Source organism: Eleginops maclovinus, chromosome 2 (genome assembly GCF_036324505.1).
Source record: "Eleginops maclovinus isolate JMC-PN-2008 ecotype Puerto Natales chromosome 2, JC_Emac_rtc_rv5, whole genome shotgun sequence".
NCBI lineage: Eukaryota > Metazoa > Chordata > Actinopteri > Perciformes > Eleginopidae > Eleginops > Eleginops maclovinus.
Genome location: NC_086350.1, coordinates 22,060,679 through 22,087,180, shown reverse-complemented (window position 1 = coordinate 22,087,180; position 26,502 = coordinate 22,060,679). Strand labels below are relative to the sequence as shown.

Genomic DNA, 26,502 nt, shown 5'->3' with positions numbered 1-26,502 from the left:
GTTCAGCATAAATCTGGCCTGGAATAAAAAAAACTCATTGCTTAGAAGGAAGTATGATAAATTGTGTCAGATATTGAACACACAAGTCTTCTTCAAAAACCTCCGCCAACAAGGTTGTTTTCAATTAGGTTTGTTAGCAGGATAGCGAAAAAAAAAAACTACTGGCCCAATTTTCATGACACTTTTGGAAGGTTGCTGCATGGGCCCTGGAAAAATAAATTAAATTTTTAAGCAGATCAGAATTGCACATTCACATTCTTAGTTGTATTTCCTGACTGATTACCCTGACAAAGCCCTGCCTTATAAAATGACCTGAAAACTCCAGTGTCGGCTCAACCAGCGAAGAGGGATCATCCTATTACCACTTTATCTGATCACAATGTTCTGGTCTGCATCTGTGAGAAATTGAGGATGCTGATAGTGGTTTTCATGGTCATCACCCTGTTTGGGGCTATCAGGACATTCCCATCCACTGCAGGCCACAGGAATGAAGGGCAAGGTGTTATGCTGCCACCAGAGAGCCATGTTATCTCAAAAACACTTGACACATTATTTTTTTAAGTTGGAAGTAGCATCTAAAGAAACAAAAATCAACACAAGAACAGCCGCTGACCACGCCAAGAAAACACTGAACCACGAAAGCAGCGGTACACTGATACGTCCAAACTTTTAATCATTTTTACCATCAGTAGTTCAAAACAGACAGAGATAAGACAGGTCACTGCAAATGTTGACACACTTTATGTCTAGCATCTTCCCAGTACTTCTTCCCTACCTTTTATCTAGATATGCCGCCAAAGTGTATACACTTCATGTTTTAAAGAAAAGTAGCAAATGCCCTAATATGAGTCATGCTGCATCACCAGTTTACATGGTCTGCAGCCATCGTTGGAGCAGGCCTACAATGTCAGTGCAAAAAGCAGTATGAGAAGTGAAGAGTGGTAGGCGCCTGTACCCCAAGCCGAAGGCGGTGTGTGTGTGTGTGTGTGCGCGCGTGTGTGTGTGTGTGTGTGTGTGTGTGTGTGTGTGGGTGTGTGTGTTTGTGTGTGTGGGTGTGTGTGTGTGCAGCTCAGAAGGCACAGCTCTCATCCAAAAGACATGGGACTGTGTGTGACTAAAAACATGCAAAGATGGAGCAGAAAAGTCTAGCAGCAGGACAAGGCACAAAAGCAGTAATGTGTGTGTGTGTGTGTGTGTGTGTGTGTGTGTGTGTGTGTGTGTGTGTGTGTGTGTGTGTGTGTGTGTGTGTGTGTGTGTGTGTGTGTGTGTGTGTGTGTGTGTGTGTGTGTGTGTGTGTGTGTGTGTGTGAAACAGAAAGAGAAAATACAAACAAAATGTTCAGATTCTGCCCCAAGGACTCTATAAGTGAGCTCAGCTCAATGCTAAAGACTAGTTATGTGCAAAGTAGGATAAAACCATCAAACGCAAAGAAAGTACAACACATAAGGGTCACATGAGGTTACACAATATCCTCCAAAGATAACACAAGTTAACACCAAACAGAACTGATATCAATATTGAAAGCACAGTTCTTCACATCGTCTGCTGGGGGCAGTACAACCCCCGACCCTCCTCACTGTGTGTGTGTGTGTGTGTGTGTGTGTGTGTGTGTGTGTGTGTGTGTGTGTGTGTGTGTGTGTGTGTGTGTGTGTGTGTGTGTGTGTGTGTGTGTGTGTGTGTGTGTGTGTGTGTGTGTGTACCTCAAACCTCAGCAGGAGCAATGGTTGAACTACATGTAAAAACACTTAATCAATAAGAACGAGCTTTATAATGCCATGTGGTTAAATCCAAATCCCTCTGAACCAGGGATGTGCTAATTTCTCATATACACAGTTGTTATTTCACATTAAATTAGTATCTGCGGCACTCAGGGTTCCTACACAGCTTATAGTCCAACATGTAACTTTCTTTCTAAACATTTTTGGAGGTGGTACATTTTAAAAAAAAAATTTTTTTAGCTCATTACACATTATGAGTCACACGATGGGCTTTCCCCAGCCAAGCTCTAGTTGGATTTAAACATACCCTGGTGCTTGCCACACAATGGAATCCATCAGTAGCAACACACATCTAATTTTGTAAAATAAAAAAAGTCTAAAAAAACTGGTCTTTCAAATGTTTGAATTGATTTAGAATCCAAGAAGATGACAATCCATTTGGTTTACCATCCAAACACAACGTTTAATTGAGTGTTAGAGAACTGACTTCCAAATGAGACATTTATTTGGATCAGTTTTGTTTTGACCAATAAGGAAGGACTTCTTTGAGTACATCTCCAGCCATTTTTTTATTTGGTTTATCTTCAAATTGCGCAAGACTATATAGAAACGAAACAAAAGTATGAACCTCGCAAAACCTGTGTGGGAACCCCAAGTACGTCACGCTTTTTTATAAATGTCTCACATCACACCAAATACTTTTTATTTTTCCATGTCTCTGTGGCTCACATTTTATTTTTTGCCAATGACGCTTTTGAAAATGTTGAGCAGCGCTTGCATGTCTGCTATTCGTTTGTGCCTCCTCGCTGAAGATGTAAATAACTATCAATGGAGGCTATAAATGTGTAAATGGGCATCATTTGAGAAAAGTACCAAATGATGAAGAAGCCATTAATGTGCCACCTGCGTAGAAAACAAAATCTGAGCCAACAGTATAAATCACAAAGTCAAAGCAAATAGTACAAAACCTGAAATGAAGTCTGCAGCTTGCAGGGGGATATGCCATTAATGTGAAATCAAACAGGAAGTGCAGTTTAATCGATGCAGCAATGAAGTCTAAGGCGTCTGGTGGCTCCGCCCCCTCCAGACATAGCTGAAGTTTTAATTGGCTGAGCGAAAACCAGTGCTAGTGGTCAATGGAGAGACTCAGTGGGGCTTTTCTTTCAACCCATAATATGGGCCTTAATCTGAAGCGAAATGCTCCTGACATTCTCTTAACTCCACTGGAATACAGAAGTCGGGTCTGTGTAAGGGCAAAGAAACAGAGCGAGGTTCCCCTGATGTCTCAGTCCTGTCAGGAAGCCAAAGTGGCGAGCCGAAAACAGTTTTTGTAGAAGTCTGCTGCACGGAAACAATAAACCAACAGCTTTTCTCTCGAGCAAAACTATGTGCTCCTCATGCTGCCTCAGAGAGCAGTGGCATGAAGAACCATTCTCCCAAATTAGACCCTGACAGACCACATGGGGATGAAACTCCGGTAACCAGCGCTCCTTCATCCAAACATTAAATCCCAGGAGATGGACTCTTGGCCTCATTAGAGCAGTCAAACCAAGGCTCCTCCCAGAACTCCCCCTGGCTGTGGGAATACAGTCTTAAGCTCGGCTGTGGGGTAAGCAGGCTCATGCTAGTGCTGCAGTGATCTGTGTGGGTCAGAATGGTCAAAAGGCAAAAGTCTTGATTATGTTTCTGTTAGTCTGCTACACGTTGTCGAGGCCTTGCTAAGCCTGTTGAGGACCCAAAGGGAGTTGGTTTAGAGGACAATTGATATAACCCACAGCAATCACACATTGGCTTATAACCCAGCATTTTTACAGCCCGTCACAGTCAGACCGGGTCCTTGTAACACAGTCTGGTGAGGCAGAACTTGCATGAAGTCATGGCCCAGGGTTCTGTAAGAGATGGAAATGTGAGTCTTCGAGTCTCAAATGGTCAGTAGCCAGTTTTGTCAGCAGGTCTAGGGTACAGAGCCGCGGGCTTAGAGGGTGTACGTTTTGACACACTTCCAAGTGTAGAACAATAGTCTCTATAATGCCGATGGTGCTATTACTGTGGCGTTTCCAGTACGCTCTCTCTGTGCCATATAGTCAGAGGGGCTTTTTGTTGGGATTCAATGAGTTTTCCTACTGTCCAACGTTCACTTGTTATTTAATACGAGTTGAATGTAAGGCTCAACTCCAACTCTTAAGCCAGTTGTGACAAGCAACTATATCTGGATCTATATGTTCCCAGTGGGTTACTTAGAGTCTTCACCATCAGGGCCCCTTCTGGCTCTCAGACATAAGGGAAAGTGAACGTAATAACATTGTTTGGAACCAGCAACAAGTAAGCTTTTGGTTAAAATGTCTAACTCGTTCTAAGCAGACTCTATAGTGTCTGTCGCCATACCAATGTTGGAAAACTAAGATAAAAAGGATGATTTGCTGGTTATTTCCCGGGGAATACAGTGATCTTGCCGGCGTTGGCCAGCCGCTCAATGATCTGGGCTTCGTAGTCTGCATCGTGGACGCCGGTCTTCCTGAACTCCCCGGAATAGCGGTTCTGTTCCCAGTAGTGGTGCCAGTTCCCCCTGCTGTCCGCTCCAAAGCCAAACACATTCACCTAGAGGAGAAGGAGTGTTGGACAACAAGTTTGTAGTTACAAATGTTAACATATAAAATGTCGTTCCAGCATGGTGGAAGGATTTACAGATTGGAAGTAGAGAAGAGAAATAAACTGACCTCGTCACAGACATGTAGGGCAAAGAACAGCACTAGCATGCCAGTGGAGGGGTAGCGCCCATGGTGTCTGGTCCAGCGGTCGTGGATGTATTTAAAGAAAGCTGGGTTAAAGACCTGGACCTAGTGCGAAGAGAAGCAGAGTTGTTGAATAACTAAGATTCAAACAATCCTGTTTCTACACAGCATTGTCCCTCAGTCTCATATTCAGAAACATCTACAATATTTCCATTTCATTTTCACAGTTTATATAAAGTAAAATCCAAGTTCCCTTTGTTTTCAGATTCATAGCTTCACATTTAAACAGAAATTCAGGATAAAAGCTCCAGCTTATTCAAACAGCCAACGGGACAAAAAAACACATTTGGTTAAATTGTAATACTATTCCCGCTGCGAAAGATTTATAGCACCCAAATAAAAAAAAACACATTTATCATCTGCTTCCAGGAGCAGTCCCCAAAAAGCCGCTCTTTTTCATTTAAATCTATATTTTTGCGGCAAAAAATCACAACGTGTCTCTGACCAGGCGAAGACATTCACGAAAAGTCCTCGCATGGCGGGATTAGTTTGAGTTTATTTATTTTCAGGGATTAAAAGGAGTGAAAGCAGAAGATTATTAAAAACAAAGGAAGGTTTATAATCTAACTGTAATCCCTCATCAACAATGGGGAGGGTATGATCTAATTCCGGCAGCAAAGAGGGTTCACCGTGTGTGTGTTTGTATGTCGTATTACGCTGAGAATGGCCAAAAGTAATGAGAATACAGACCTTGTCCTTATCTACACGGAGGAACTGCTTCACTGGAGCGTAAGTACTGAGAAAGGGAGAGGAAGAGGGAGGGGGAGTAAAGAGAGAGAAATTGATTACACACATTCAATCAGCACTTTATGTGATTGCTGCCGCTATGAATCCTGGATGATTGACGTCTGACAGATTGCTCCAGCCTAGTGACTCTGTGTGTGTATGTGTGTGTGAAAAATGAAGTGTATTGAAGAACCCAAACTTTACTTATGTGTGTTAGTGTCCCAATGCCGTGTGATGTTTCCAAAATTCATTTTTATCTGTATGTGCACTTGCATGTGTGCTAATCCGTGTTCATGTATGTGTGCGTGTGTGTGTGTGTGTGTGTGTGTGTGTGTGCGTGTGTGTGTGTGTGTGTGTGTGTGTGTGTGTGTGTGTGTGTGTGTGTGTGTGTGTGTGTGTGTGTGTGTGTGTGTATGTGTGTGTCTCTTCTTACAATCGGATCTGTCCTGTAGACAGAGCGCTGGTGATCCAGACAAGATCCAGCGTTTTGAAGGGAACCAGGACGAAGCTGACGTTGGCTGCCAGGTTCTTGGCACTCTCCGGGTACATGAAGTGGTGTGTGGTGTGGCTGCCGGCGTCTTCTTCGTACCCTACTGTGGGGGCCAGGTTTATTCTGCGAAAAGGGAGTTAGAGTATAAGAAATGCACGTCTTCAGGTAACACTGATCTAGCAGGTGATATCTGAGCTACAGCCATGGTCAACAAAGCGGTTTTCAATCTGAATGTGTCCACATATGGTTGCCCATATGGTTGTCTGTTCAATATTAACCCTCCTTACGGCTCAGTTTTGGTCTCCTAAGAGAGAATATCGGTCTTTTTAGCTTCCAAATGCCCCACAATGTTCACCAGCTGGTTGCTAACCTTTATTTGTTTCCTGTCTGGTGCTGAGCAGGTGGTGTACAGGGGCTTTCTAGAGCACTGAAAAGCTGCTCATGAGAGCAGTCAGACTGAGCCAAAAGAGTAAAGGTGGGAAGAGTGATGATGATTAACTTTTGGTTTGTCATTACCTGGAAACCAAAAGTAGTGGTTTGAGTCATCATTACTACGAGAGTGGTTCAAGTTATTATTTAAGTCTTGATAAGCTCATGTCCCCACCACTTTTTAAAGGCTTAACTTGTAAACCATGTTCTGACAAATGGGTAAAAAATAGAAGGAACCTATGTGCATAGCCAACAAAAATAAGACAAATGATTATTAAATGACCATAAAGAGTGCCTGAGCCTATCAGTAACCAAGCAAATGTGGTTTATTCATGCTTTCGTTTCCTTTGTACCTCTGCAAATCTTTTAGGTTTGATTCTCTCTCCAATAGCCAAGTGTATTTCCTCCGGATGTGTCGATATGCAAATGATTTCCAAACTCGCCATAATGACTGTGTATAACCTCCTACCCATCCCTCGTTGCCTTCAACTACCTTTAACACTGCTTAAACATTTATGTTCCCACCATTTTTCATGCCCTTGAATTTAATAAACATGTTTCCTGTCAGACAGTAACTCTGTCTGTATATTTCAGACTTATGCTGTATTAACAGTCAATGTGACTCACTGTCTGGAGGACTGAGCTGTTCATAAAAAACAGGAAGGTGCACCTTAAAAACAAAAGGCCACTGAGTGAGCCTACACATATGTCAGTGAACAAAACAGATGTTTGTTCAGATAGCAGGAGTGAAGAGGAACACAGACAGCAGGTGGGTGGTGGTGTTGTGGACCAAGCTGATTATACCAACACAGAATGAGCATCAAACCACAGTGAGTGTAACAGGAGATGGGCCTGGAAGCAGCCCACACAAGTCCACTGAGAGTGCAACACTAATGGATGCTAATGCAGAAACAAAAAAATACTTGTCATTCCTGTGGTGGCACTTAAGCCAAAACCACGTGGCCACGACACACACACTCGCAGCGGGCAACAACATATAGCTGTGTGCTCATGCCAACTGACGACAATCAGGCCCTGTGATCCATCACTGCTGCGCTAGAAAGTGTGGGGGGGTGGATTCAAACAAACGGATTTATGTCCCTCTCTGCCTGGGTGCGTGCGTGAGAGAGGTACGATCTATACGTTTCAGCTTCTTAAGACATAACGCCTCTGTGTGGTGACCTCACATGAGTCAGTTGACCTCTCTGTCAACCAATCAGACCTGAATATTGGACAGATTTAAAAAGATTAAATATAGTATCAGAAGCTGATCAGAAAAACACATCTGCTGTCGGCTTCTATATACATTAGTCAGACATGATGTTTTTATTATTATTGTATATTACTTTTGTTTTATTTATTTTATAGGTTTTTATTATTTTATTGTATTTATTTATTTTGTCTCATGTCTTCCTTTATTTACCATTTACCATTATTTATTTCATTGTATTTTCTTTGTATTATGACACCTCTTTCCCTCTTGTGTCCCTTGAACTGCTATATTATGTTTGCACGCTGCATGTGTGCAAAAAGGTTTTATGGTTTGACCTGCAGTGAATTTATTTGTGATGAGTGCAGTGTTGTGAAAGCACTTTGAACTGCACCTGGTGTATGGAAATAAAATAGTATTATAATTATTATTAGGGCTGGGCCAGTTAACACGTTATTATTACGTTAACACATTATTGAATCAACACAGACAATTATTTTATCACACATTAACAGTTTTTTTGTATTATTATTGTTATTTTGAAAGTCCGTTGCTCACTGGCTCTGAATACACATACAGAAAAAACATGGGTCACAGGAGGAGGGGTGGGATGTCGACTAGAACTGGCTTAGGATGAGCGTCATCATGCGTCTCAACCAACGAAAGTATTTTGTTGGTTGAGACGCATGAGCATGAGCACCAACAGAAAAGAACTGGCAGTGACAGAAACATGGGGAAAGGTACCAAACTCTTACATGGACAATTTAATTCTCTTCCAGACGGCCGAGTTGAGGGAGTTATTTGTAACCACTGCAAAATTGAATTTATCCCTGATCGTGGCCAATTGCTTAGGTATTATATTTGAGTTGATTACATGAATTAATGTCTAAGTTGAGATTTGCAAGACATATTTTAACTACTATTGTGTAAAGGGAATACTGCTGTTAAAGCACCTTATTCATAAAGTGTTTGCAAACCAAATGTTATTGCACTTTTGTTAATATAGCACTGCTTAAAAAAAACCTACATGACTTTTGAACTCATTATTGTATCTTGCGCATAAGAATGCTATTAATTAGAAATGTTATCATTGCCCAGCACTAATTGTGATGGAAACTTCTGAAGCAATGGAGACGAACCAATTCTGAAGATCTCTACTACAATGCGAGGTTTTAACTAGTTCGGAAGGACAATCAACGTTCTTCAGTCGCCAGACTAAACAAATATGGATCCTAAATCTAACTAAAGCTGTCGTACATGAGAAAAGCATGTACATCAGGGAACCTACATTCCAGATAAGAAGGGCTTCTAGATCCCTAAACAATAATCTAATCTCATGTCAGCTTGTGCTCGGTCATAGACTGGCATCAGCAAAGCACCAAAGCTGCCCCTCCTTAAAGGGGATTACAGCAACCCGAAGGCCAAAGAACTATGCCATAGGAATAGAGACAGAGGAAGGAGAAAATGATGAACTGTGTCAAAGGTTATCCACCTAAGCAAACATTCCCTAACACTAATTATTATATAACTTTAACGCTATAGTGCTCTCCTTTCATGAAATCTCTCTTCCCTTCTGCCCTCAAACTATCGTCCTTATCCACCTTCATCCTATCCTCTATCTCCATATCTTACTCCATGTAATGTAGCTGTGCATCCGCTCTCCTCACTATCTTATTGGCCGTCTATCTATCAACCCCATCGATGCCTCTCACCTCATGACGTGGTTGTGTCCGTCAATGGTCGGCCCATATCCGGCTCCGCGGAGGTTTCCGGAGTTGCCCACAACGGCACAGCGCAGGCAGCGTCCCGGATCCCACGAGCCATACGGCGACCTTCCCGGAATCACCTGCGACACACAGCCACGATTCAATCAAACTACGTAGGAAATGAAACGGCACTGGAAGAGCAAGACACATTTAATAATCTAACCAGCAGCTCAGCCCTGCTGGGGTGAATACCGCATGATAGTCTCCATGAAAAATACATGAGTCTGCCCTCAAGGAGCCATACTGAGATATTAAAACATACAACTGTATGAGTTGCATTGACAGTCAGAATGAAAAGAATAAGAATAATCTAGATGCATTCACAAGGAATGCTGATAAACCTTAGCGGTTTAGCCCTCAGCCTTAGCCCAAGAGAGATGACTGGGTTGATTTGAAAGTGGAAAGATGAATTAATAATATAAAATACCTGGAACAGCCTAAGCAACACCTGCTGGATGCTGTGAGGTTTAAACTGGGGCTGTAGCATCTAGAGAGAAAGAGAAGAAATATGGTTAGGATGTGTTGTTTCTCCTCAGCACACAAATTGGATGTGACAACATACTTTATATTCAGTTACTTTCCCTGAGCCCCTGTACGTGTGTGTGTGTGTGTGTGTGTGTGTGTGTGTGTGTGTGTGTGTGTGTGTGTGTGTGTGTGTGTGTGTGTGTGTGTGTGTGTGTGTGTGTGTGTGTGTGTGTGTGTGTGTGTGTGTGTGTGTGTGTGTGTGTGTGTGTGTGTTTAGGTAACAGCCATGTGTCAGACTGACAGGATGATGGGGGAGCTGTGGTCAGAGGAGCAGAGGCATTGCTGCCCACATGTCAAGAGCAAGCTGAATAAAAAACAAGGAACAGATGGCAGAGGAAGAAGGGATGTCAAATGTCCAAAAGAAAGCAGAAAGTGTGGGATAGTACCAAACATCTTGAAAACCTCCCACCCTTACCAAATGCTTTTGCTTCTTCCACACGACGTGTTTGACTGCACAAAAACAGATTTTTACATCTTGAGAGACAGTGTGTTTATGTGTGTGTTTCCAGGCACATTTCTTTTGTTGTTAGTGTTGTTAGTCACTAACAACACCGAGGTGCCGAGAGTTCCCGCTTAGGGGGAAGTGACAGGTGACAACACGCCTTTACTGTCTGGTTCAACGACTAGAATAAATAGAGGCAGGATACAAATAGAAGTTTGTTATGCGAATGTAAAAAAGGAAGAGCAGAATAAAGGCATGGGATCTAAAAGGATTTGAAAGAAGACTAAGAGAGGAGCATGATGATACTGTAGGTCATTTGCCCAGAATGTCAGACTTGGATACCATCATAAATTTAAAGTTAATTTTATTTAACTTTTTATTTCCATGCAACAAAAAAAAACACGAAATCATTCAAGATTGTCTTCAGCTACATAAAAGATGGGTTATAAATGTTTTCCCAAGAATGTCGGTTAAAGTGTTAAGGTGATTTAACACTGATGAAAACTAATCCTATACACTACCAGTCATACACTTTGAATACCATTAAAGTGTTTCAGCTTGAATTTAATCCATTACAATGTGAACAGGTCAGGGCTCTTAATTAAAAGGAAAAGTATCTCTGTGTTGATTAAAGCAATAAATAACCCCCAGTCCAAATTACCATTTTAGGGCACTACAGGAAATGTAAACCTTTGTAAGCCAAAAAAGAAAAGTAATTTGACGAAACAAATTCTTGACCTGATATTTTTTTTCCCTATAAAAAGTTATTTATATTGTTTCATTTTTTATGTCAGTTTTATTTTTAGGGATATATCTTTAATGGGATACACCTACTCTAACAATGGCCATACGGAGTTAATTGTCAATATTTGAATTTCAATCTTGGAGCCCAAAAACTCATATCTTGGTTTACAGTCTGATTAGTAACATGAGATGCAAGAATGGAGTTAGGGTTGAGGGATGACATCTACGATTAGATTGTATGTGCCTTCATAAGCGTCAAGCGATAACTGATGGGTGCTGAAATTGCATTTCATTGGACACAGTTTTTATTTTGCACTTGACACAGACAGTTTAGCAATGTGTAATCAAAGCCCTGAAACATAATCGGCCAGTGGTCCATCCTACTCAGACTACAAGTGGAATACAGAGCGATTCCTATACAAAAATGGTTGTCCACAGATTTTTGCATTGATATGCAGACTCTGTTAATAGGAAATAAATAGTAATATCCTCAGAAACTTGGCACTACTCAGTAAAATGGGCAACTAACATTCTTACGAACTCACTCATTGAAATGTATCAAGCCAGCACCACCTACTGTAGATTCAGACCATTGATATTAAATGGTAAATGGTCTTGTACAGTGCTTTATTCAGTCTTTTCGACCCCTTAAAGCGCTTTACATACTACATGTCATTCAACCCATTCACACAGAGCGGTGTTAAGTATCTTGCCCAAGGATACATGGACATGTTGACTGCCCGGGATCGAACCCACAACCTTCTGGTTGAAAGATGACCGCACTACCTCGCAGCCACAGTAGTGCATTAGCAAGGGATCTTTTAATGGCCAGTACAAAACAGAGGAATGATTACAGTAGCGTTAAAGTGTTTATATGGACACCAGTCTTTAGAGACTTTGTGAATTTGTGAAGCTCTCCCTTAACATTGGTTCTTTATAAGAGACACAAGTCACTTTAAATTGATATAGCTTGTGTCTAAAAGCAAGACATGTTTCTCACAGTAGAGTAAAAATATTGTTTCTTCTGTTCATTTGTGTCTTTCTGATTTGTTTTGCGATCATGGTTTTAAAGTGCCTCATTGTGGGATGTTAAGAGACATAGTCTTTCAATAATAAAAAATAAAAGGAAACATTTTGCTCCAATTTTAGCTTCTACCAAACCACGCAGTTAGATGTGCATTCATGCGCTCAATGAGAATGCCAGCACCTGCACTCAACATAAAAAGAATCTCCCAAAACAAAAATGCAGACACAAAAGTTCATCAAGATGTTGGCAGCCACCACATGGCTCTTTCTATCCATAACCATATTTATCTTTCTGTCTTTCTCCCACACAGTTATCTTCCACTTCCCACTCTTTCCTTTTCACTCGCTATCGGCCTTAATTCGCTTTTCCTAACACAGATTTAATTCGCTTACATTTCCATTCATGCATCCTCTCTCATGTCTAATTCCTTCTCTTTAATTTCCCTTGCTCCCTCTTTGTTTCCTCTCCGCCTTGTGTCTTTCTTTATCTCTTCATCTCTCTGGGACGCCTGTGCACCACGCAGTTCATCAGCACTAACCACTAAAGAGACCACTAAACCTTTCTTTTACTCCTCAAACTCACTTTTTTTTTCATGCCGTTACCTCTCTGCATTTTTATCTTTTCTCTCTGAATCCCTGCATGATGCTGGTGCCAGCTTGGGGCTCCTGCACCGCTGTTGTTCAGGGGCTTCAAATTTTTGGCAGATGTTTTTTGGCAACCATGCCAAATGCCTTCCTGCTTCCCACTTCTCATCTGTCCTCTGGCTCCTAAATAGATGCTTCGTGGCACGTTTTTTTTCAAATAAATACAACTTTATTGTTCAGTCTCAATAAACCGATGTTTCCAATATTCCAGATTATGCTAGTCTAAGAGTGGTTGTACCAGCTGTTGTTAAGTTTAACCCTACCCTAGTAATAACATTAGTATCGTCTAAGTTGGGATGTTTGCATTATTAAATGAAATTGGGTTGAACCACACAAAAAAGTAACAGCCTAGCTAAGTTTACCAAATGCTCTGACCTGGTATTAAAAAACAAGAGAGGGTTATGTAGTAAATATTTGTTCGGTTTAAAAAACACAAACTTTTGAGAAATTATATATTGCAGTATACCTTTAAGTATAAAACCTGCTGCCAGTAACAAGAGCCTAAATGACCAAATAAAGCTAGATTGATTTACATCTCATATTTCCCTCTAACTAAACTCTTTATTATATTATTACTACAAACTAACAACCCTAAGCGACGGTTCACATTACACTTTTAGGTCTTTAACAAGTTTTTACTAGCTCCTTATGTTTAATGGTAAACGCTCTTTAGTGTAAGGCTAATTTATATAGTAGCTATCAGTTACTACAAACCAAAGGATCCCTTTAGCCTCAAACTCTGTGAATGAATTTAAAATAGCTGGTGAGAGTAAACTTCAATCAGTTGTCTCTGGAAGTGAAGGTCAAAGCCTCCATTCAAGCGTTTTAGCATTTAGGCAAACACGCTAAATTATTCATTGAAAATCAGCCTGACTGGCAGTTGAGTGTTTACATCCTTAAATGTGAAAATCACTTAAGGCTGTAACGAAAATATTATTCTACACATTTTTTCTTCCATTAAGTGCTAATTCCTGTCACTCTTGAAGCAGGAATGCACAACAAAACATTACGTCTGATTGAAGACTTATTTACTCCTTATTATGCGCACACGCTTGTTTTCTTTGTTGATTAGTCTCAGAATAAAAAGCTAGTCAACAATGAAAAAAAAGCAGAGACGGTCTTTCACCATTTTGTTTAGTTTGATTGAATCTTCATATTCATCAACTTTGGACTGAAGAATCTCCATCACGAGACATAAAACAGAGTTAGTAACGGGGTAGCACTTACACAGCTACTTCTTATTTTGCATCTTTAATATCTGCCTTCTAGTCTCCGCTAGTCTCGCTACAATCAACCTCTTATTGTGTATTCTGATTTCCAACAGAACTCCACTTTACCTTGATATATGCCTATAGGCGAAATAAAGGCCTGGTTCTCTCTGCCACTATGGTAAACGTATTCCTTGTTTGACAGAGGGGTAATGACTTGTTGATCTTCCTAGATGTTGCAACCTTTAAGTAACATTATCAGTTTGACCATGTCATACGTCTAAACTTTGCTAACGATTCAAAGTTTCGGACATGATGCATTCATTTCCACCTTTAGCATAGAGAAACAGAAAAGAGTGTTTGCAATCTGGACAATATTTTAAGAGTTGTGAACAGTGTACAGTAATTGCAGTTGAAATGGATCAATGACAAAAAATGTTCCAACAATTCTGCAGATACTGGTTTGTTTATCCATGTTGGAATTATCATTCTTCTGTTTGTTCTTTAGGTCCTTTCATTATCTTTTCATGGTTCCTTATGTGATCAACCTTATTCCTTTACTCTGAACCCCACCCGCCTTCGTCTTTTCTTCCTCTCAATTCTTTCTCCTTTCTCTCTCCCAGTACATCGCCCCCCTGTTGCAGTGTGACCTAATGACTTGGCAGCTGTTAGCCTGTGTTTGCAGTTTTCTGCCATTCCAGTGCAGGACTGAGGCTAAGGCTCTAAAAAAAGACTCTAGACCGGCCAATGAAGGACACCGCATAGCACTCAATATAATCCCAGAAACACACACACAAACACACTTTCCACCAACACAAACTGAGGAGGAATGTAATGCAACTTTTCTTTAATGTAATGCTTCCATTAATTTCCATTATACCCAGGAGTGGTTTAAGCCCAGTGACCCACCATGTTGTGCTTCACCATGACATGACATATGACTTGAGCAGCATGTAGTACTTGTAAGCAGGGATTGGTTGGCTACTTGACAAAAGAGGATGAGGATGGTGGAGACAGATTTGTGATTACGATGTATTACTCCCCTTACTTTCCTAATGAACGTATACCTCATATGTACCCAACTTCTCTTCTGTGTGTCATTCTGCAATGAAAAGTGTGTGGTGTTGCTGCTACTGTATGTAGTACAAAAATACTCAAAATTATAAAAGGTAATGTAAAATCATGAACTTCTCTGTGTGTTATTGTAATACAAAGTTTGGATGTTAAATTGGAAAAATAGTTCCTTACGTCATCGGGGCAAATGCATTACAATGGGTCCTGTAGAAGTTCAGTTTTGGAGCTTTTTAACAAATAGAGAAATTAAACCACCAAACATTAAAGGGAAAGACTCGTGGTTACATGACCCCACCAGCTTACTTCATGATTTATCATATTATATTAATGGTGTAAATGATTGAGTTCCAAAAACGTTTTTTTATGTCATTAGTGATCTTTGACCACTATATTTGATTCAGTTCATCTTTGAGTCCAGGATTGACATTTATTCATGATATCTTGCAAATTATCTCACAAAAAATGTAATGCATAGAGGCAAGAGACATAATCCCAATAACATTTATTGAAAAGAAAAATCTGCAACCATTTTCATAGTAATTGTTGATATTAATGTTTTTTGTAGAAGACATACAGTATGCCAGCAGAATATTTTGAAAAATGCTATAACAATGTGAACATTTATAACATGTGACATAATTACTTTACTGGGTTAAATGTTAATGGTAAATGTTGTGAGTTGAGAGAATTTGAAAAATGTTTACACTATAACTGTGACTAAATTATATTTCACTTTGCTGAGACACTTTGCTAAACATCAACACAAACTGATTGTTGCATGTGCACTGTGTTTGTGATATTGCCTAATAGGACACATAATGCCGTCTTAACCCTTCATATAATTTTGTTTTGTTTTTATCTTTTACCAGCCAGTGCCTTCCCGTTGTTCCCAGTCTTTATGCTAAGCTAAGTTTAATGGCTGTAGCTCAATATTTAATCTAGGCATGAAGCCGGCATCAAATTTCTCATCTTACTCTTGGAAAAAAAACCTGCAACACTGAACACATACACAGTATACACTTAACATTGTAAGTGTTAAAGTTTGTTTTTTGTTTTTTCAAAAAAAGACAATATTCCTACTAAGCTCTTTACATGGCGTATGGCTATTTCTTGTATGGTAAATGCATCCTTTAAAATAGGATTTAATCAAAGATTTACAACAGCTGTGGATTTACTTAACTGGGTGAAAACAGTTTCAGTTCACAATATTTCACTTCTATAATCGTGTGCTTGAATAGGTCAGAGTTATTTGCGCTATGTGTGCATATCCAAAAACATGTTAATGTGCAAGTCTTTCAAAAAAGTAGGTGTGTTCCTTCTTCCAACCAATAATGTTGGGTTTTCTATTTCGGTGGGCACTTCTACTCGAGAATTGTAAACCAGTATCTAGCTAACTTGTACGCATTGCACAAAACGAGTCAGCAAGAGACGGTGTGATGCAAACTGCCGAAGAAATACAAATTGAGAACCATATTCTCAATACACCGTATAGATGTCCAAAAAACGCTTCTCAAACCCAGATTCTGATCCTCTGAAAACCCAAATAATACTGGCATATCCCAAATGTATTGACTAGAAAATGCTATGTTTGTTAACAAAATTGAAATATCCGAGCAGAATATGCTGTTTACAAGAACTGTATCAAATTCAGAATAATGTCATATTCAGAATAATAGTGGAATATCACTGTGAATGTAAACTTTAGCATGTAAAGGTAAAAGGTATTGTTACTTACCACCCACCAGTAGTAGACATCAGAAGGCAGCTGGATGTTGTCTCGGGTCCACACAGGTAAGATGTCTGGGTCGTAGTTCTCATCGAACCAATCAGAAACTCCGGGGTCTCCGACACAGTGCGAGCAAGCGCACGTCTTCTGCTGCGAGGTGTCGGGTGTTGACAGCCTGTGTGCGCCCACGTAGCTGGGCACTAGCTTCACCCGCCTCGACTCCTCCCACCCGGGCGGCTCCAGGTAGTTGAGTCCGACACCCCCACGGAGTGAGACGGAGAAGAATAGCGATGTGAGGAAGACGAGGACCAAGGAGCCGAGGAGAACCCAGACCCTGCGTGAGCATCTCCCCCTACCTCCCTTCTCCGCCCCACCTCCTCCCAGAGTACTACCTCCACCTCCTGTGGCTGCGAGCGTCCCTCCGCTCAGCCAGGGCCTGAGCTCAGAGAGTCTCGGAGCTCCTCTGGCTGGACCGCCACCCCAGGACCCCCAGCCCCAGCGCCTGTCTCGATGCAGGGTGGAGGATGGGATGCGGCCCCCCCATGGCCATGCCCCCACCCCTAGGCCTGCCACTGTCTCCAGTCCACCACCACCTCCTGCACTGCCGCCTCCACGCGACGACCACCAACGCTTGGTCGGCGCGAGTGGCACGACCCCTGACTTACACTTGAGACTACGAGATCACACACACTCTGACTGAGGGCGATGTGTCAGAGTCGATTTGTCTCACAGTCAAACTGTGCACTCAGCAACGCTCCTGCGCTTCCTCGCCGTATCCTGCTGGACTCTCTCCCTCTCTCTTTACAGCTTGCCTCCCGCACAAAAATGCCTCGACAAACACACACAGCTGTAGCCCGACTGCTTCCCTTGCTTTCAATGAGAGGCGATCTCTCCTTCAGCTTCTATGCTTTGTTAATTCCCCCTCTATATACTTTCTAACTTCCGTTGTTTCAGCTTTCTTTACATCCACCTCTCTCTTTTCCCTCCTTAATCTTGAGATTAACTGCAAAGTCCATCTTTAGTGAAATCTAGTGCACAGTGTGGAAGGATGCAGCAGGTCCCTCTCGTTTGCTCTGCCATCTGTGTGAATGTTGAGCTCGGCTCCGGTGCTTTCTCTCTTTTTCCGTCTCACTCGTTGCACTGAAGCGACGTAGCCAAAGAAAAAAACTGGCAGCCTAGTTGAGAGCAGCGTAGAGAGGGAGGGGAGATGGGAGGAGGAGCGGGAGAAGGGAGGAGGTCTGGCCTGAAGGGTGTTCCATCATGTCTCTAGCCATGCTAGACCAAAAAGATACCTATCTTCCCCTGTTTTCTCCTTCGCTGCTCAGTGCCTCTGTTATCTGCCGTTTTCTCTGTATTCTCTTTTCTTTTCCTTAGATTCTTGCTTTTCTCTCGAGGTTTACCTCACCTAGTTTATCTACGAATCAAGGTCCCTCGTCTTCTCTTTTAACCCTCCCTTTTCAGTTCTTTGTCTGTTGTCTGTCTGGTTTTTTTAGAGCTTCTTTGTGATGTTCTTCTTCTCACTTCCCTCAGACAAAGTTTTAAAAACTTTGGATGAAATGTTTAAGAATCTTAAAGAAATGAAAAAAAAATCTGCTACTCCTTAGCATTCAATGTCATCACCTTCTAGAGGTCACTTCTATGAGGGGTTCTGCCAAGCCTGGCTGTGGTAGTATCTAGAAATCACAAAAATCATCCAGCAACTAATCCCAAAGTCCTTTCACCCCTCTTCTCTGTACCCATAAAGATGAAAAAACAATCAAACTCAAAGCTAAAGGTCAAACAAAACTTTAGGAGAAGTAATCAAGGAAACACAAGCAGATTGTCCGATGTCCCTCGGGCAGAAAGTTTTCTATCACGATGGTTTATCCAGGGATGAAGCTGCACCAAGGAAAGGCGAAAGTGGTGGATATAGTGATGTGCAGATGCTGCGATGAAAAAAAAAAAGACAAAACCAATCAGCCCAAAATCTCATCTTCTCTCCAGCTGGCTTTGCGAGGGCGACAGGATGAAAGGACGGAATAGCGTCTGTCCTGCATTGCAGTGTATGTGTGTTTGCGTGCGTGCGTGCGTGCGTGCATGTGTGGTGTTAAGCTAGGGAAGCGCACCGTCTGCCAGTTGCACAAATGGTATTGTGTTCTACAGCTGTGCCGGTGAGTGTGTGTGTTTGGCTGGAAGCGTACATTTCATGAGGCTGGTGAGTTTGAGGTGACTCCTGTTTAGCTGTAATCTGCTAAACTGTAATCCCAGAGTAAAGCCCTGCATTGCCCACTTTCTGCCAGCTGTATGCCCTACCCAGGATCATGTGATGCCAAAAAATAACCTGCTTAACTCACCTGTTGAGAAACACTGCAGTCGTTCTGCTGTAATAACCTTTGATGTGTGTTCGTTCCTCTGCAACCTGGACTCCTAAGGCACAAAGCAATCCTCCGAGCAAAGTAATGGAGTTTTGTAAGTCATCTTGTAATGTTGTACTAGGTTGTGCGACATCTCTGGCCTGAAGTCTTGATTCTTGTTCTGTAGAAAACCAGAGGGACCGAAAAAGAAAGCAATAAAAAAGTGTTAGTATTTTTTTCGCCATTAGGCTGCATGTAGCGCAAGGTGGTGTTGCTGAAATGGCCCATATTTGACTTCATGTTGTGAACAATCTAATACAGACTATGGTGGCATTGGGCCATAAAGCAGTTTGCAAAACGCCTTTAAACATCAATATTAAAAAATATATAGAAATTTAGCCCAGTACATTCCTTACATTTCCTATCCCCAAGCTCTAACAAATGTCCACAAATAAAAGTTATTGGTTTAGCAGCAAGACAGACAAGGTAAACAATGGTCTTTCTCCCATGAGAGTCTTAGGGTTACGTGATTGGCCAATGCAGCCTGACTTCTTGTTGCATTTCTCCAAAAGTTGGTACTGTTTCAACCATAGCTGCAGCATTTTTAATTGCCATCCCCTGCTGTCCCGACCACAGCAACCTCAACGCACTAGTGGCGATCAAATGAAATGGACGACTTGCATTTTCATCGCAACGCCTGATTTGGTGCGAATCCAGACTAAGACTCATTGACCATATTGACATTTTTAATCCTCCCTTCCTTTTCCACTTTGATCATTTTCCTCTCTTACTTTTCATTCTCATGTCCTCTTTCCCTACCCTAAGTCTAACCAGAATGACCTCTTTTTAGTCTTTAACTTTCTCCAGCAGCCCTCGTTCTGCAGTTTCATTGCATCTGCTCTCTCTCACAAACTGTGCGTGTAACTGGGCCAGTACTCGACCCCCTGTAGTTTGTGCATAAGCCTGGGAGAGGTGCTGAAGACACAAAGCTTCACATTTTGAACTCTGTACACAAGTACTTAGAAGAAAAAAAAAACACAATTGTAAGAGTACTTTTCGTTGTTGTTTGTTCTCGTCAGCCTGTAAGACAACGATTACCCATGTAGTAGAAGAAAAGCGTATATCTTATTAAATGTAGATCCACTTATCATATGGATGAACAGTTTTCTCACTAACAGCACTAAGACGTATTCATAAATCCATCTCTATCCCTGTGTTACAATCACTGGCTCATTTGCTTCTTATTTTCTATGGAAATGAATGTCATAGTAGTAGATCAACACATTTAAAATGTGCTAATAACAGTGTCTTTATTTATTTTCTGTAAGATCAGTCACACCGAGCCATAATGCAAGAATGTTTGGACTGGTGAAACATATCTTTGTTTGGATTTAAGGGTATCTTAATATATAGAATTGATGATCTTAACAAAACGTATGCTGTGTTTGAGTTGAAATCATCCAAACATACAAATACATGGAACCGTTTTTGATGATGGATTGAAATTTTGGGAAAATACAGATGTCCCTGTGAAAGTCTCAGCTTTTCTAATGCTTAAACTTATGTTTTCTTTCTTCATTGATATGTTTTCAATCCATTTGCCAAAAGGAAAAGCAAGGTTATGCTAACCTTAGCTCTCAAATGCTTAACTAATTGATCCCTAATACAGCTTAATAGTAAAACAGGAGTTTGGTTTTATTCCGCAAGCCATTAGATCTGTGAACAGTCACAGAATAAGAAGTGGTCCCTTAACCTTTAGAATGAATAATGCGTTTGAGCTTTTACACTTCGAACTGTGTTATATATAGTGTAAAGGAATCATTTTAATGTATTTCTGCTTGGACTCTTGTATGCCTTGAATTGCCCGTTAAGAAAAAGTATTTTATATTTCATTACTGAACATCTTTTACTGTGTCCATCACAAGGGGCAAGGGCAAACAAAGAGCAAACTGGGCTCTGGTCTGTTTGTGTGTGTGCTGCTCAAGACATTTCTAAATGTCACTGTTCTGAAATGGAAATGTTGAAGTAGAGTGACAGGATACAGATTGAAGGAGTCGGGGCAGAATACTAAGCAATGACACCGACCTCACATACAAACTCCTCTTAGATCTTAAAGCTACTGCTTATTCCTGAGGATGACGATGCCTCTGTGAGGCACATTTGCGGAGCCCACAATCCAATTTGGCATCAGGCTGTACAATTTTGCATCAGAGCAAGGTGTTCATTGTTACTACAGATATAAATGAGCTGAAGATAATCTAATGTCTGACTCATTAAACTGATCAAATTGGCTGACGTGCCTTGTTGAACTGGTGTTTGTTCTGCTGAACTTATATTGGTTGTATAAAAACTGGAACTTAAAAGTAGGTTTTGAGCATGCAAGAAAAAAGGCTGTTCTGTTTGTGAGGAAATATCATTTAAATAGCCAAATATTAAAAGCTTAGTCATTGCATAAGATGATTTTAAAAAAGCTAAGTGTAGGAGATTACGGGTGAAATATTTAGTCTTCTTTGACTTGAAGGTGGCTTTTAACAAGTGAAAGAAATTCAACAGGCTTTTGCAGATTGACTTTAAAGCCATAAAAATGACATATGCAAAATCTATCTGGAGAGTTAGAGAAAAAGAAAGGTAGCCTAAAGACCTTTGTAATGAAGTTGAAATGTATTTCAAATGCTAAAAACAATGCTACTATCCATTCTAAGTCTGTGCTAAAAATACTTATTTTGTTTTTGTTTTGAAGATGATTTCACCAAATTGTTTTCATTAGCTTAAGGAAATTTAGATGGGCATGGTTTTCCATTTCCATTTTGAACATTTAAAGGGTTAGGGTTAGATTGAGAAAATGATTAGCATACACATCTATGAAGCTATGAAGAAGGCTATGCAGCCCTACTAATAAGACATTTTCTCTCCATCTGCCCCGTGCTTCCCTTTAACCAATGCCAAACCTTCAGTAAGTAATGGCTAGAGCAATGGTACTTATTTGTGCTGAAAAAATTCCCAACCTCCTTAATTATAACCCCTGTGTGTTGTTCCCAGCCAAACAATACTAAGTTGTGTACTGGAATGTCCTTCTCTTTGTCCCCTCCACAGACAGTCTGCCTCTCTTTATATCTACCAACCCGCCCACCCACCGAGCAGTGAAGGATTATTTTCCACCATCTATTTCTGATGCATTACCATGGCAGCCAGCAAGCCATGCAGGGTTGTTACGGCAACACAAACTACAGAGTCTCCAACCTTGACCTGTGTAATCCATGCTCGAGAACAGAGGCCGACTTTGCTGTCTCCAGCTGATATATTTCTTTATGTTTTATGTTCTTTTTCTATAGTTGCTGTATATATCATGCCTTCCATGACAGAGAGTTTCACACATTCAAAACTGGAGCCCCAGTCCTGGTGTTTTTCATACCTTTACTGAATGCCATCTGGGTGTAAAGGTACCTAACAATCTTAAGGTTTGGTATGAACTTAAACTGGTTTCACTCTCAAATTGTCCATGATTTTGTATAATTGCTTGTTAGTATTTGTTCCAATCTGTCACTGAGGCCAAGGGATACAATTAAGTTGAGCATGATGCTCGCCTTTGGTTTTAATAAAGAATGTTCCCAATGCGACATTCTTATTGAATCCATTATTCATTTTTAATAATAATTGTTCACGGTGGCTGCCTTGAACAGCAACAGCTGTCAGTATTTCCCAATGTTATCTGTACTGTCCTTACAGTCCACACAGCTGTCAATGAAATCTTCTGTTAAATGATTCATCGCATCACCGAACAACTTTCTACGATTCAGCGATCACGTCTCATCAGTATGTCAGAAAATGCAGGCATTGATTCCTACACACACACACACACTGCAGCTCAAATGATTTTATTAGCCCAGAGGCATCACCTGTCGAGTTGGTAATACACTTACACACCTCGGGTGCAGCTTTCAGCATTTGAGCTTGGCTTCTGTTTTCTGTATTCTGTCCAGTTTGTGTACATGGCTCTGCCTTCTGAATGGTTGTATTTATGTTGCATTGATTTCAATCCAACTTTAACAGAAGCTCAACACTTTAAACTGTCAATCACGTTCCCTACCTTTCACTCTCAGTTTTTCTGCACTCTCAGTGTTTAAGGCTTAGCTTTTGTCCTGTCATTTTCCTGGAATTTTGATGCATTCACATTTTTACAGCTAGTAATTATTATCCAATACCCTCCTGCAGGCCTCTTTCCTTTGACAATGGCTCTCAACAGTTACTGAAATGTTCCAATGAGTTTTGTCTGCCTCCTGTTCAGCGCGCTCGTATGACGCCCTCGGTGTACTCAGCCTCACCACCTCTCTTCTTTATGTAGGTGAGGCTGTCATTAATGACTGAACAAAACAATGACTAACTCAAGAACAAATCTATCTGCATGCACCTGGCCTTCAGGCACTCGTTGAGCTTAAGCCCAGACCACATACTCCACAGTAAAAGTAGTTCTGGCTCTCCCAGCAGCAGTTTAACTTCACAATTGTCTGCACTGCTGCAGAACAGCGAGTACCAGCAGTAATATTACTGGCAATCAAATCCTGGCCCCGGGACACTAAAAGTTTTGCTCCAGGTCTGCACTCCATGTAAACATGATAAACTGGAAAAGCCAAGCATGTCTGCGAAAACCAATACTGTAACGTTTTATTAAATGAATACAAACCACAATTGCCCTTGTTTTAGGCTGCTTGCAGATCAAATGCATCAGATTCTCTCCCATTTAATTTATGCTGCTGTCTGAAGGGGTTTGTGCGGTTCACAGACTTGAACGCGACATAAAGCGTTTATTTACACTTTCTTCTGGAAGAGAACCTCCCTCTTTGGGATTTCAGCCTTTGCACAAAACCTACATGTATATATAATGTGAATTTGATGGCAAATAAAACGGCTGGGAAGAAAGATACAGGATCTAAATTTGTATCGAAGAGCTGCCGTGTTTATAGTAACTAAGCATAGATACTTTATTATCCTACAGCAAAATAAAATGTGCTCTCATATAGCTAGTATAAATATCAATGAATCAGAATCAGAAATCCTTTATAACATAACATTTATTATAACGTGTCAACCACCATTTAATTATACATCTGATATCTCAACAAAGTCAACCTGAATAGATCATTTGTTACACATATTGGTTATGATGTGTATTTTGAGACGCTTCCTTATAATACCCTTTTTTTGTTGCTATTTAAACATTTTGGAATAAGATAACTGTCATCCCTACAGCTTAGCACAAATCATATTTCTGGTAGAGGCGGTTATTTTTAAAAACATTTCTCCAAAAACATCTGAATACCCCCAGACATGTTCTCCTGACCTCCCTTAGGGGTCCGGTACACCAGGTTGAGACCACTGACACAGATTATTTCTCTGTACCATAGAGCTCCATTGTTGTCCAACTAGACAAAGACCGTGTTCAGCGCTGCATGATGAAGCACAGTCCTGTCATTCATTTGAATGAGGCCAGTCTGATGGCACAGTGGGGGCACCAATGCAGGGGGCAGCAGCAAATATTTCCTATGTTTTCCTCCAACCAGCCAAAGGCATGCCAATAAAGTGATTGTTTGACATTGAAAGAAAGTGATTGTGAGCATTTGTGTATCTACAGATAGCCGCATGCCTTCCACTCAATGCATTGTGGGATGGACTCCACTTTGCTACGACCCTGAGTAGGTACAACTAAGTAGTTAAAATGACTGAATAGATAATGTAGTATTAGCTGCAGAAATTAATTAATATCCCCCTAACACCTAGAATAAATAAAATAAATTACCCATTTAGACAAACAGCACTAACATGACCTTGACTAAGTGTTGCTCAGTGACCAACAAAGCAGCGTGTGTGTCTTGATGCATATATTTTCAAACTGAATTACCATGTCTTTAATTGATTGTATTACTCAGCTTACTGTAACTGTTACATTGTTGCCAGCCGACCATTTACCTGAGTTGATGAGTTAAATGTTGCTCTTAGTTAGTCATCTTTGCTCTTAAATGACTGTTTTTAAATGCCTTTGTATAATGTGTTTATACTGCACTATTTCTTTTAACGCTCTTAATGTCTTTCATGTTTGTAAAGCACTTTGAATTGCCTTGTGTTGAAAGGTGCTATATAAATAAACTTGCCTTGCCTTGCTTTGCCTTAGACGACCCACGTCTTATTATTTCTCCCTCCAGTGTCTCATTTTCTATCATGATCACAGTTTTAAATATTTAAATATCTGTCAGCTATTTCTGCAATAAAAGCATCTGTTATTAGCAGCTGCTATCATGATGCAGAGCATTTTCAATTCCTTTTCCCCAATCACCCTTCCATAATCTACACCCCCACCACCTAGTGTTTCTCTATCGGCTACAGTGACCATTTGTTTCTCATTATTTCTTCGACCTGTCATTAATCCTCATTTCCTCCTGTCCTGACTGTACGTAGAGTGTGTTTATGTTGAGGAAAGATTGTGAAAAATTCCCCCCCACATACCATGTCTTTATCGTTCACTCTCCGTCGTTCCACCTCACAGTCGATCTCATTGATTTTGTTTAAGAGGTTCTAACAGGATCTAATCATTAATAATTATCTCTCCTTGTGGTCTTCCATTATTTTCACCTTAACCCCTCTGTCTCATTTGTTACTGTTTTTCACAGATAGCCTCCATCATTCTTCTCTTTCACAACTGTGAGATGCAGCCATTTTGGTTGTTACAGGTGCCCCTCTTCCATCATCCTCTTGTTTTGTCTGCCTTTACTCCCATTCCCATCACTTTCTGCCATGTATCATGGCTGTGTTCGGAAATAATAATGATTCACTGCAATTTCACAAACCAGAAGTTGCCTTTCCTGACAACATAAATTATAGAGGAAGGATTCAATGGTTAGTTGTTGTAAAACATGATCCATATTTTTGTAATGCAACCCTCTTTTCTTCACCCTATCTGCACTCAGAGAGAAGCTGGTGGTTTAGGGAAACTGTTGACTTTGTTTCCTTTTCAATAAACATATTGTGTCAGTCTAAATGTTACCTGACCTCTAACCCTGTCTATTCTCACTTAAACTTAAATCAGTAACAAAGTCATTTTATTGTGTTGGTTAGGGCAACTATTATCATCAAAACATATTTTATGTCATCTGTTTTTAAGTCATTGCAACATATTTTGTTTAAACTTGGTGACACGTGTCTTCATTACTCTCAAAGCTAGACAAAAACCTACTTAAGCATGCGAGCTAGCTGCAAACACAACAGCCAGCCTGGTCTCGTTAATGTGGAATGTAAACACGGCAGCTCTTCAACACATGTTCTTCTTTATCTTTTTTCCCTGCCTTTTTTATTGGCCATCAACTTCACATTTATAGGGGCCCTAATACCCTTTATGGGCGTTTTCCCTTTCATTGGGTTAGTTTTATAGGTTTATGTGTATGTGTAAATGGTCTTCAAAGACTACATTTCTAACTTTTTCTCAGGAGGGAGTTTTCCTCCAACACGCTCCTCCCCTACCTGAAACGCCTCAAGTTTAGTCCTTTGTTTAATCCCGGGACATAGTGACATCATCACGTAAAACTTGCGCTTCCATCAGCACACTTCCCTGGTTAATGCTCATTTTAAAGGGTTAAAGTGTTGGGAGACTACCTAACTC

The 26,502-nt window shown here is 40.7% G+C and overlaps 1 protein-coding gene and 1 long non-coding RNA gene across 2 annotated transcripts in view; both read right to left on the bottom strand.

Annotated features, from left to right (window-relative positions):
- Positions 1-648: 648 nt before the first annotated feature.
- On the bottom strand, positions 649-17,071 carry st3gal2 (ST3 beta-galactoside alpha-2,3-sialyltransferase 2). Its single transcript, XM_063907011.1, has 8 exons — positions 17,055-17,071; positions 16,531-17,023; positions 9,559-9,618; positions 9,078-9,211; positions 5,670-5,849; positions 5,201-5,246; positions 4,436-4,555; positions 649-4,316 (listed from the first exon to the last, which is right to left on the bottom strand). The coding sequence occupies exons 1-8, from the start codon at positions 17,069-17,071 to the stop codon at positions 4,143-4,145; spliced, it is 1,224 nt and encodes a 407-aa protein (XP_063763081.1). The 3' UTR covers positions 649-4,142.
- Positions 17,072-17,093: 22 nt separating this feature from the next.
- The window catches only part of LOC134873731 (uncharacterized), a 31,917-nt gene continuing 22,508 nt past the window's right edge, over positions 17,094-26,502 (bottom strand). Inside the window, exons 2-3 of the long non-coding RNA XR_010166980.1 lie at positions 18,855-19,035; positions 17,094-18,446 (exon numbers count right to left, since the gene is read on the bottom strand). This is a non-coding gene — a long non-coding RNA (uncharacterized LOC134873731). The remainder of the gene's footprint in view (positions 18,447-18,854; positions 19,036-26,502) is intronic.

Coding starts and splice junctions, on each gene's coding strand:
- st3gal2 (XM_063907011.1), bottom strand. Junction 9,212..9,558: donor TGTTGCTTAGGCTGTTCCAG/GTATTTTATATT, acceptor TGTGTGTCGCAG/GTGATTCCGGGAAGGTCGCC. Junction 5,247..5,669: donor TCTACAGGACAGATCCGATT/GTAAGAAGAGAC, acceptor TCCCTTTCTCAG/TACTTACGCTCCAGTGAAGC.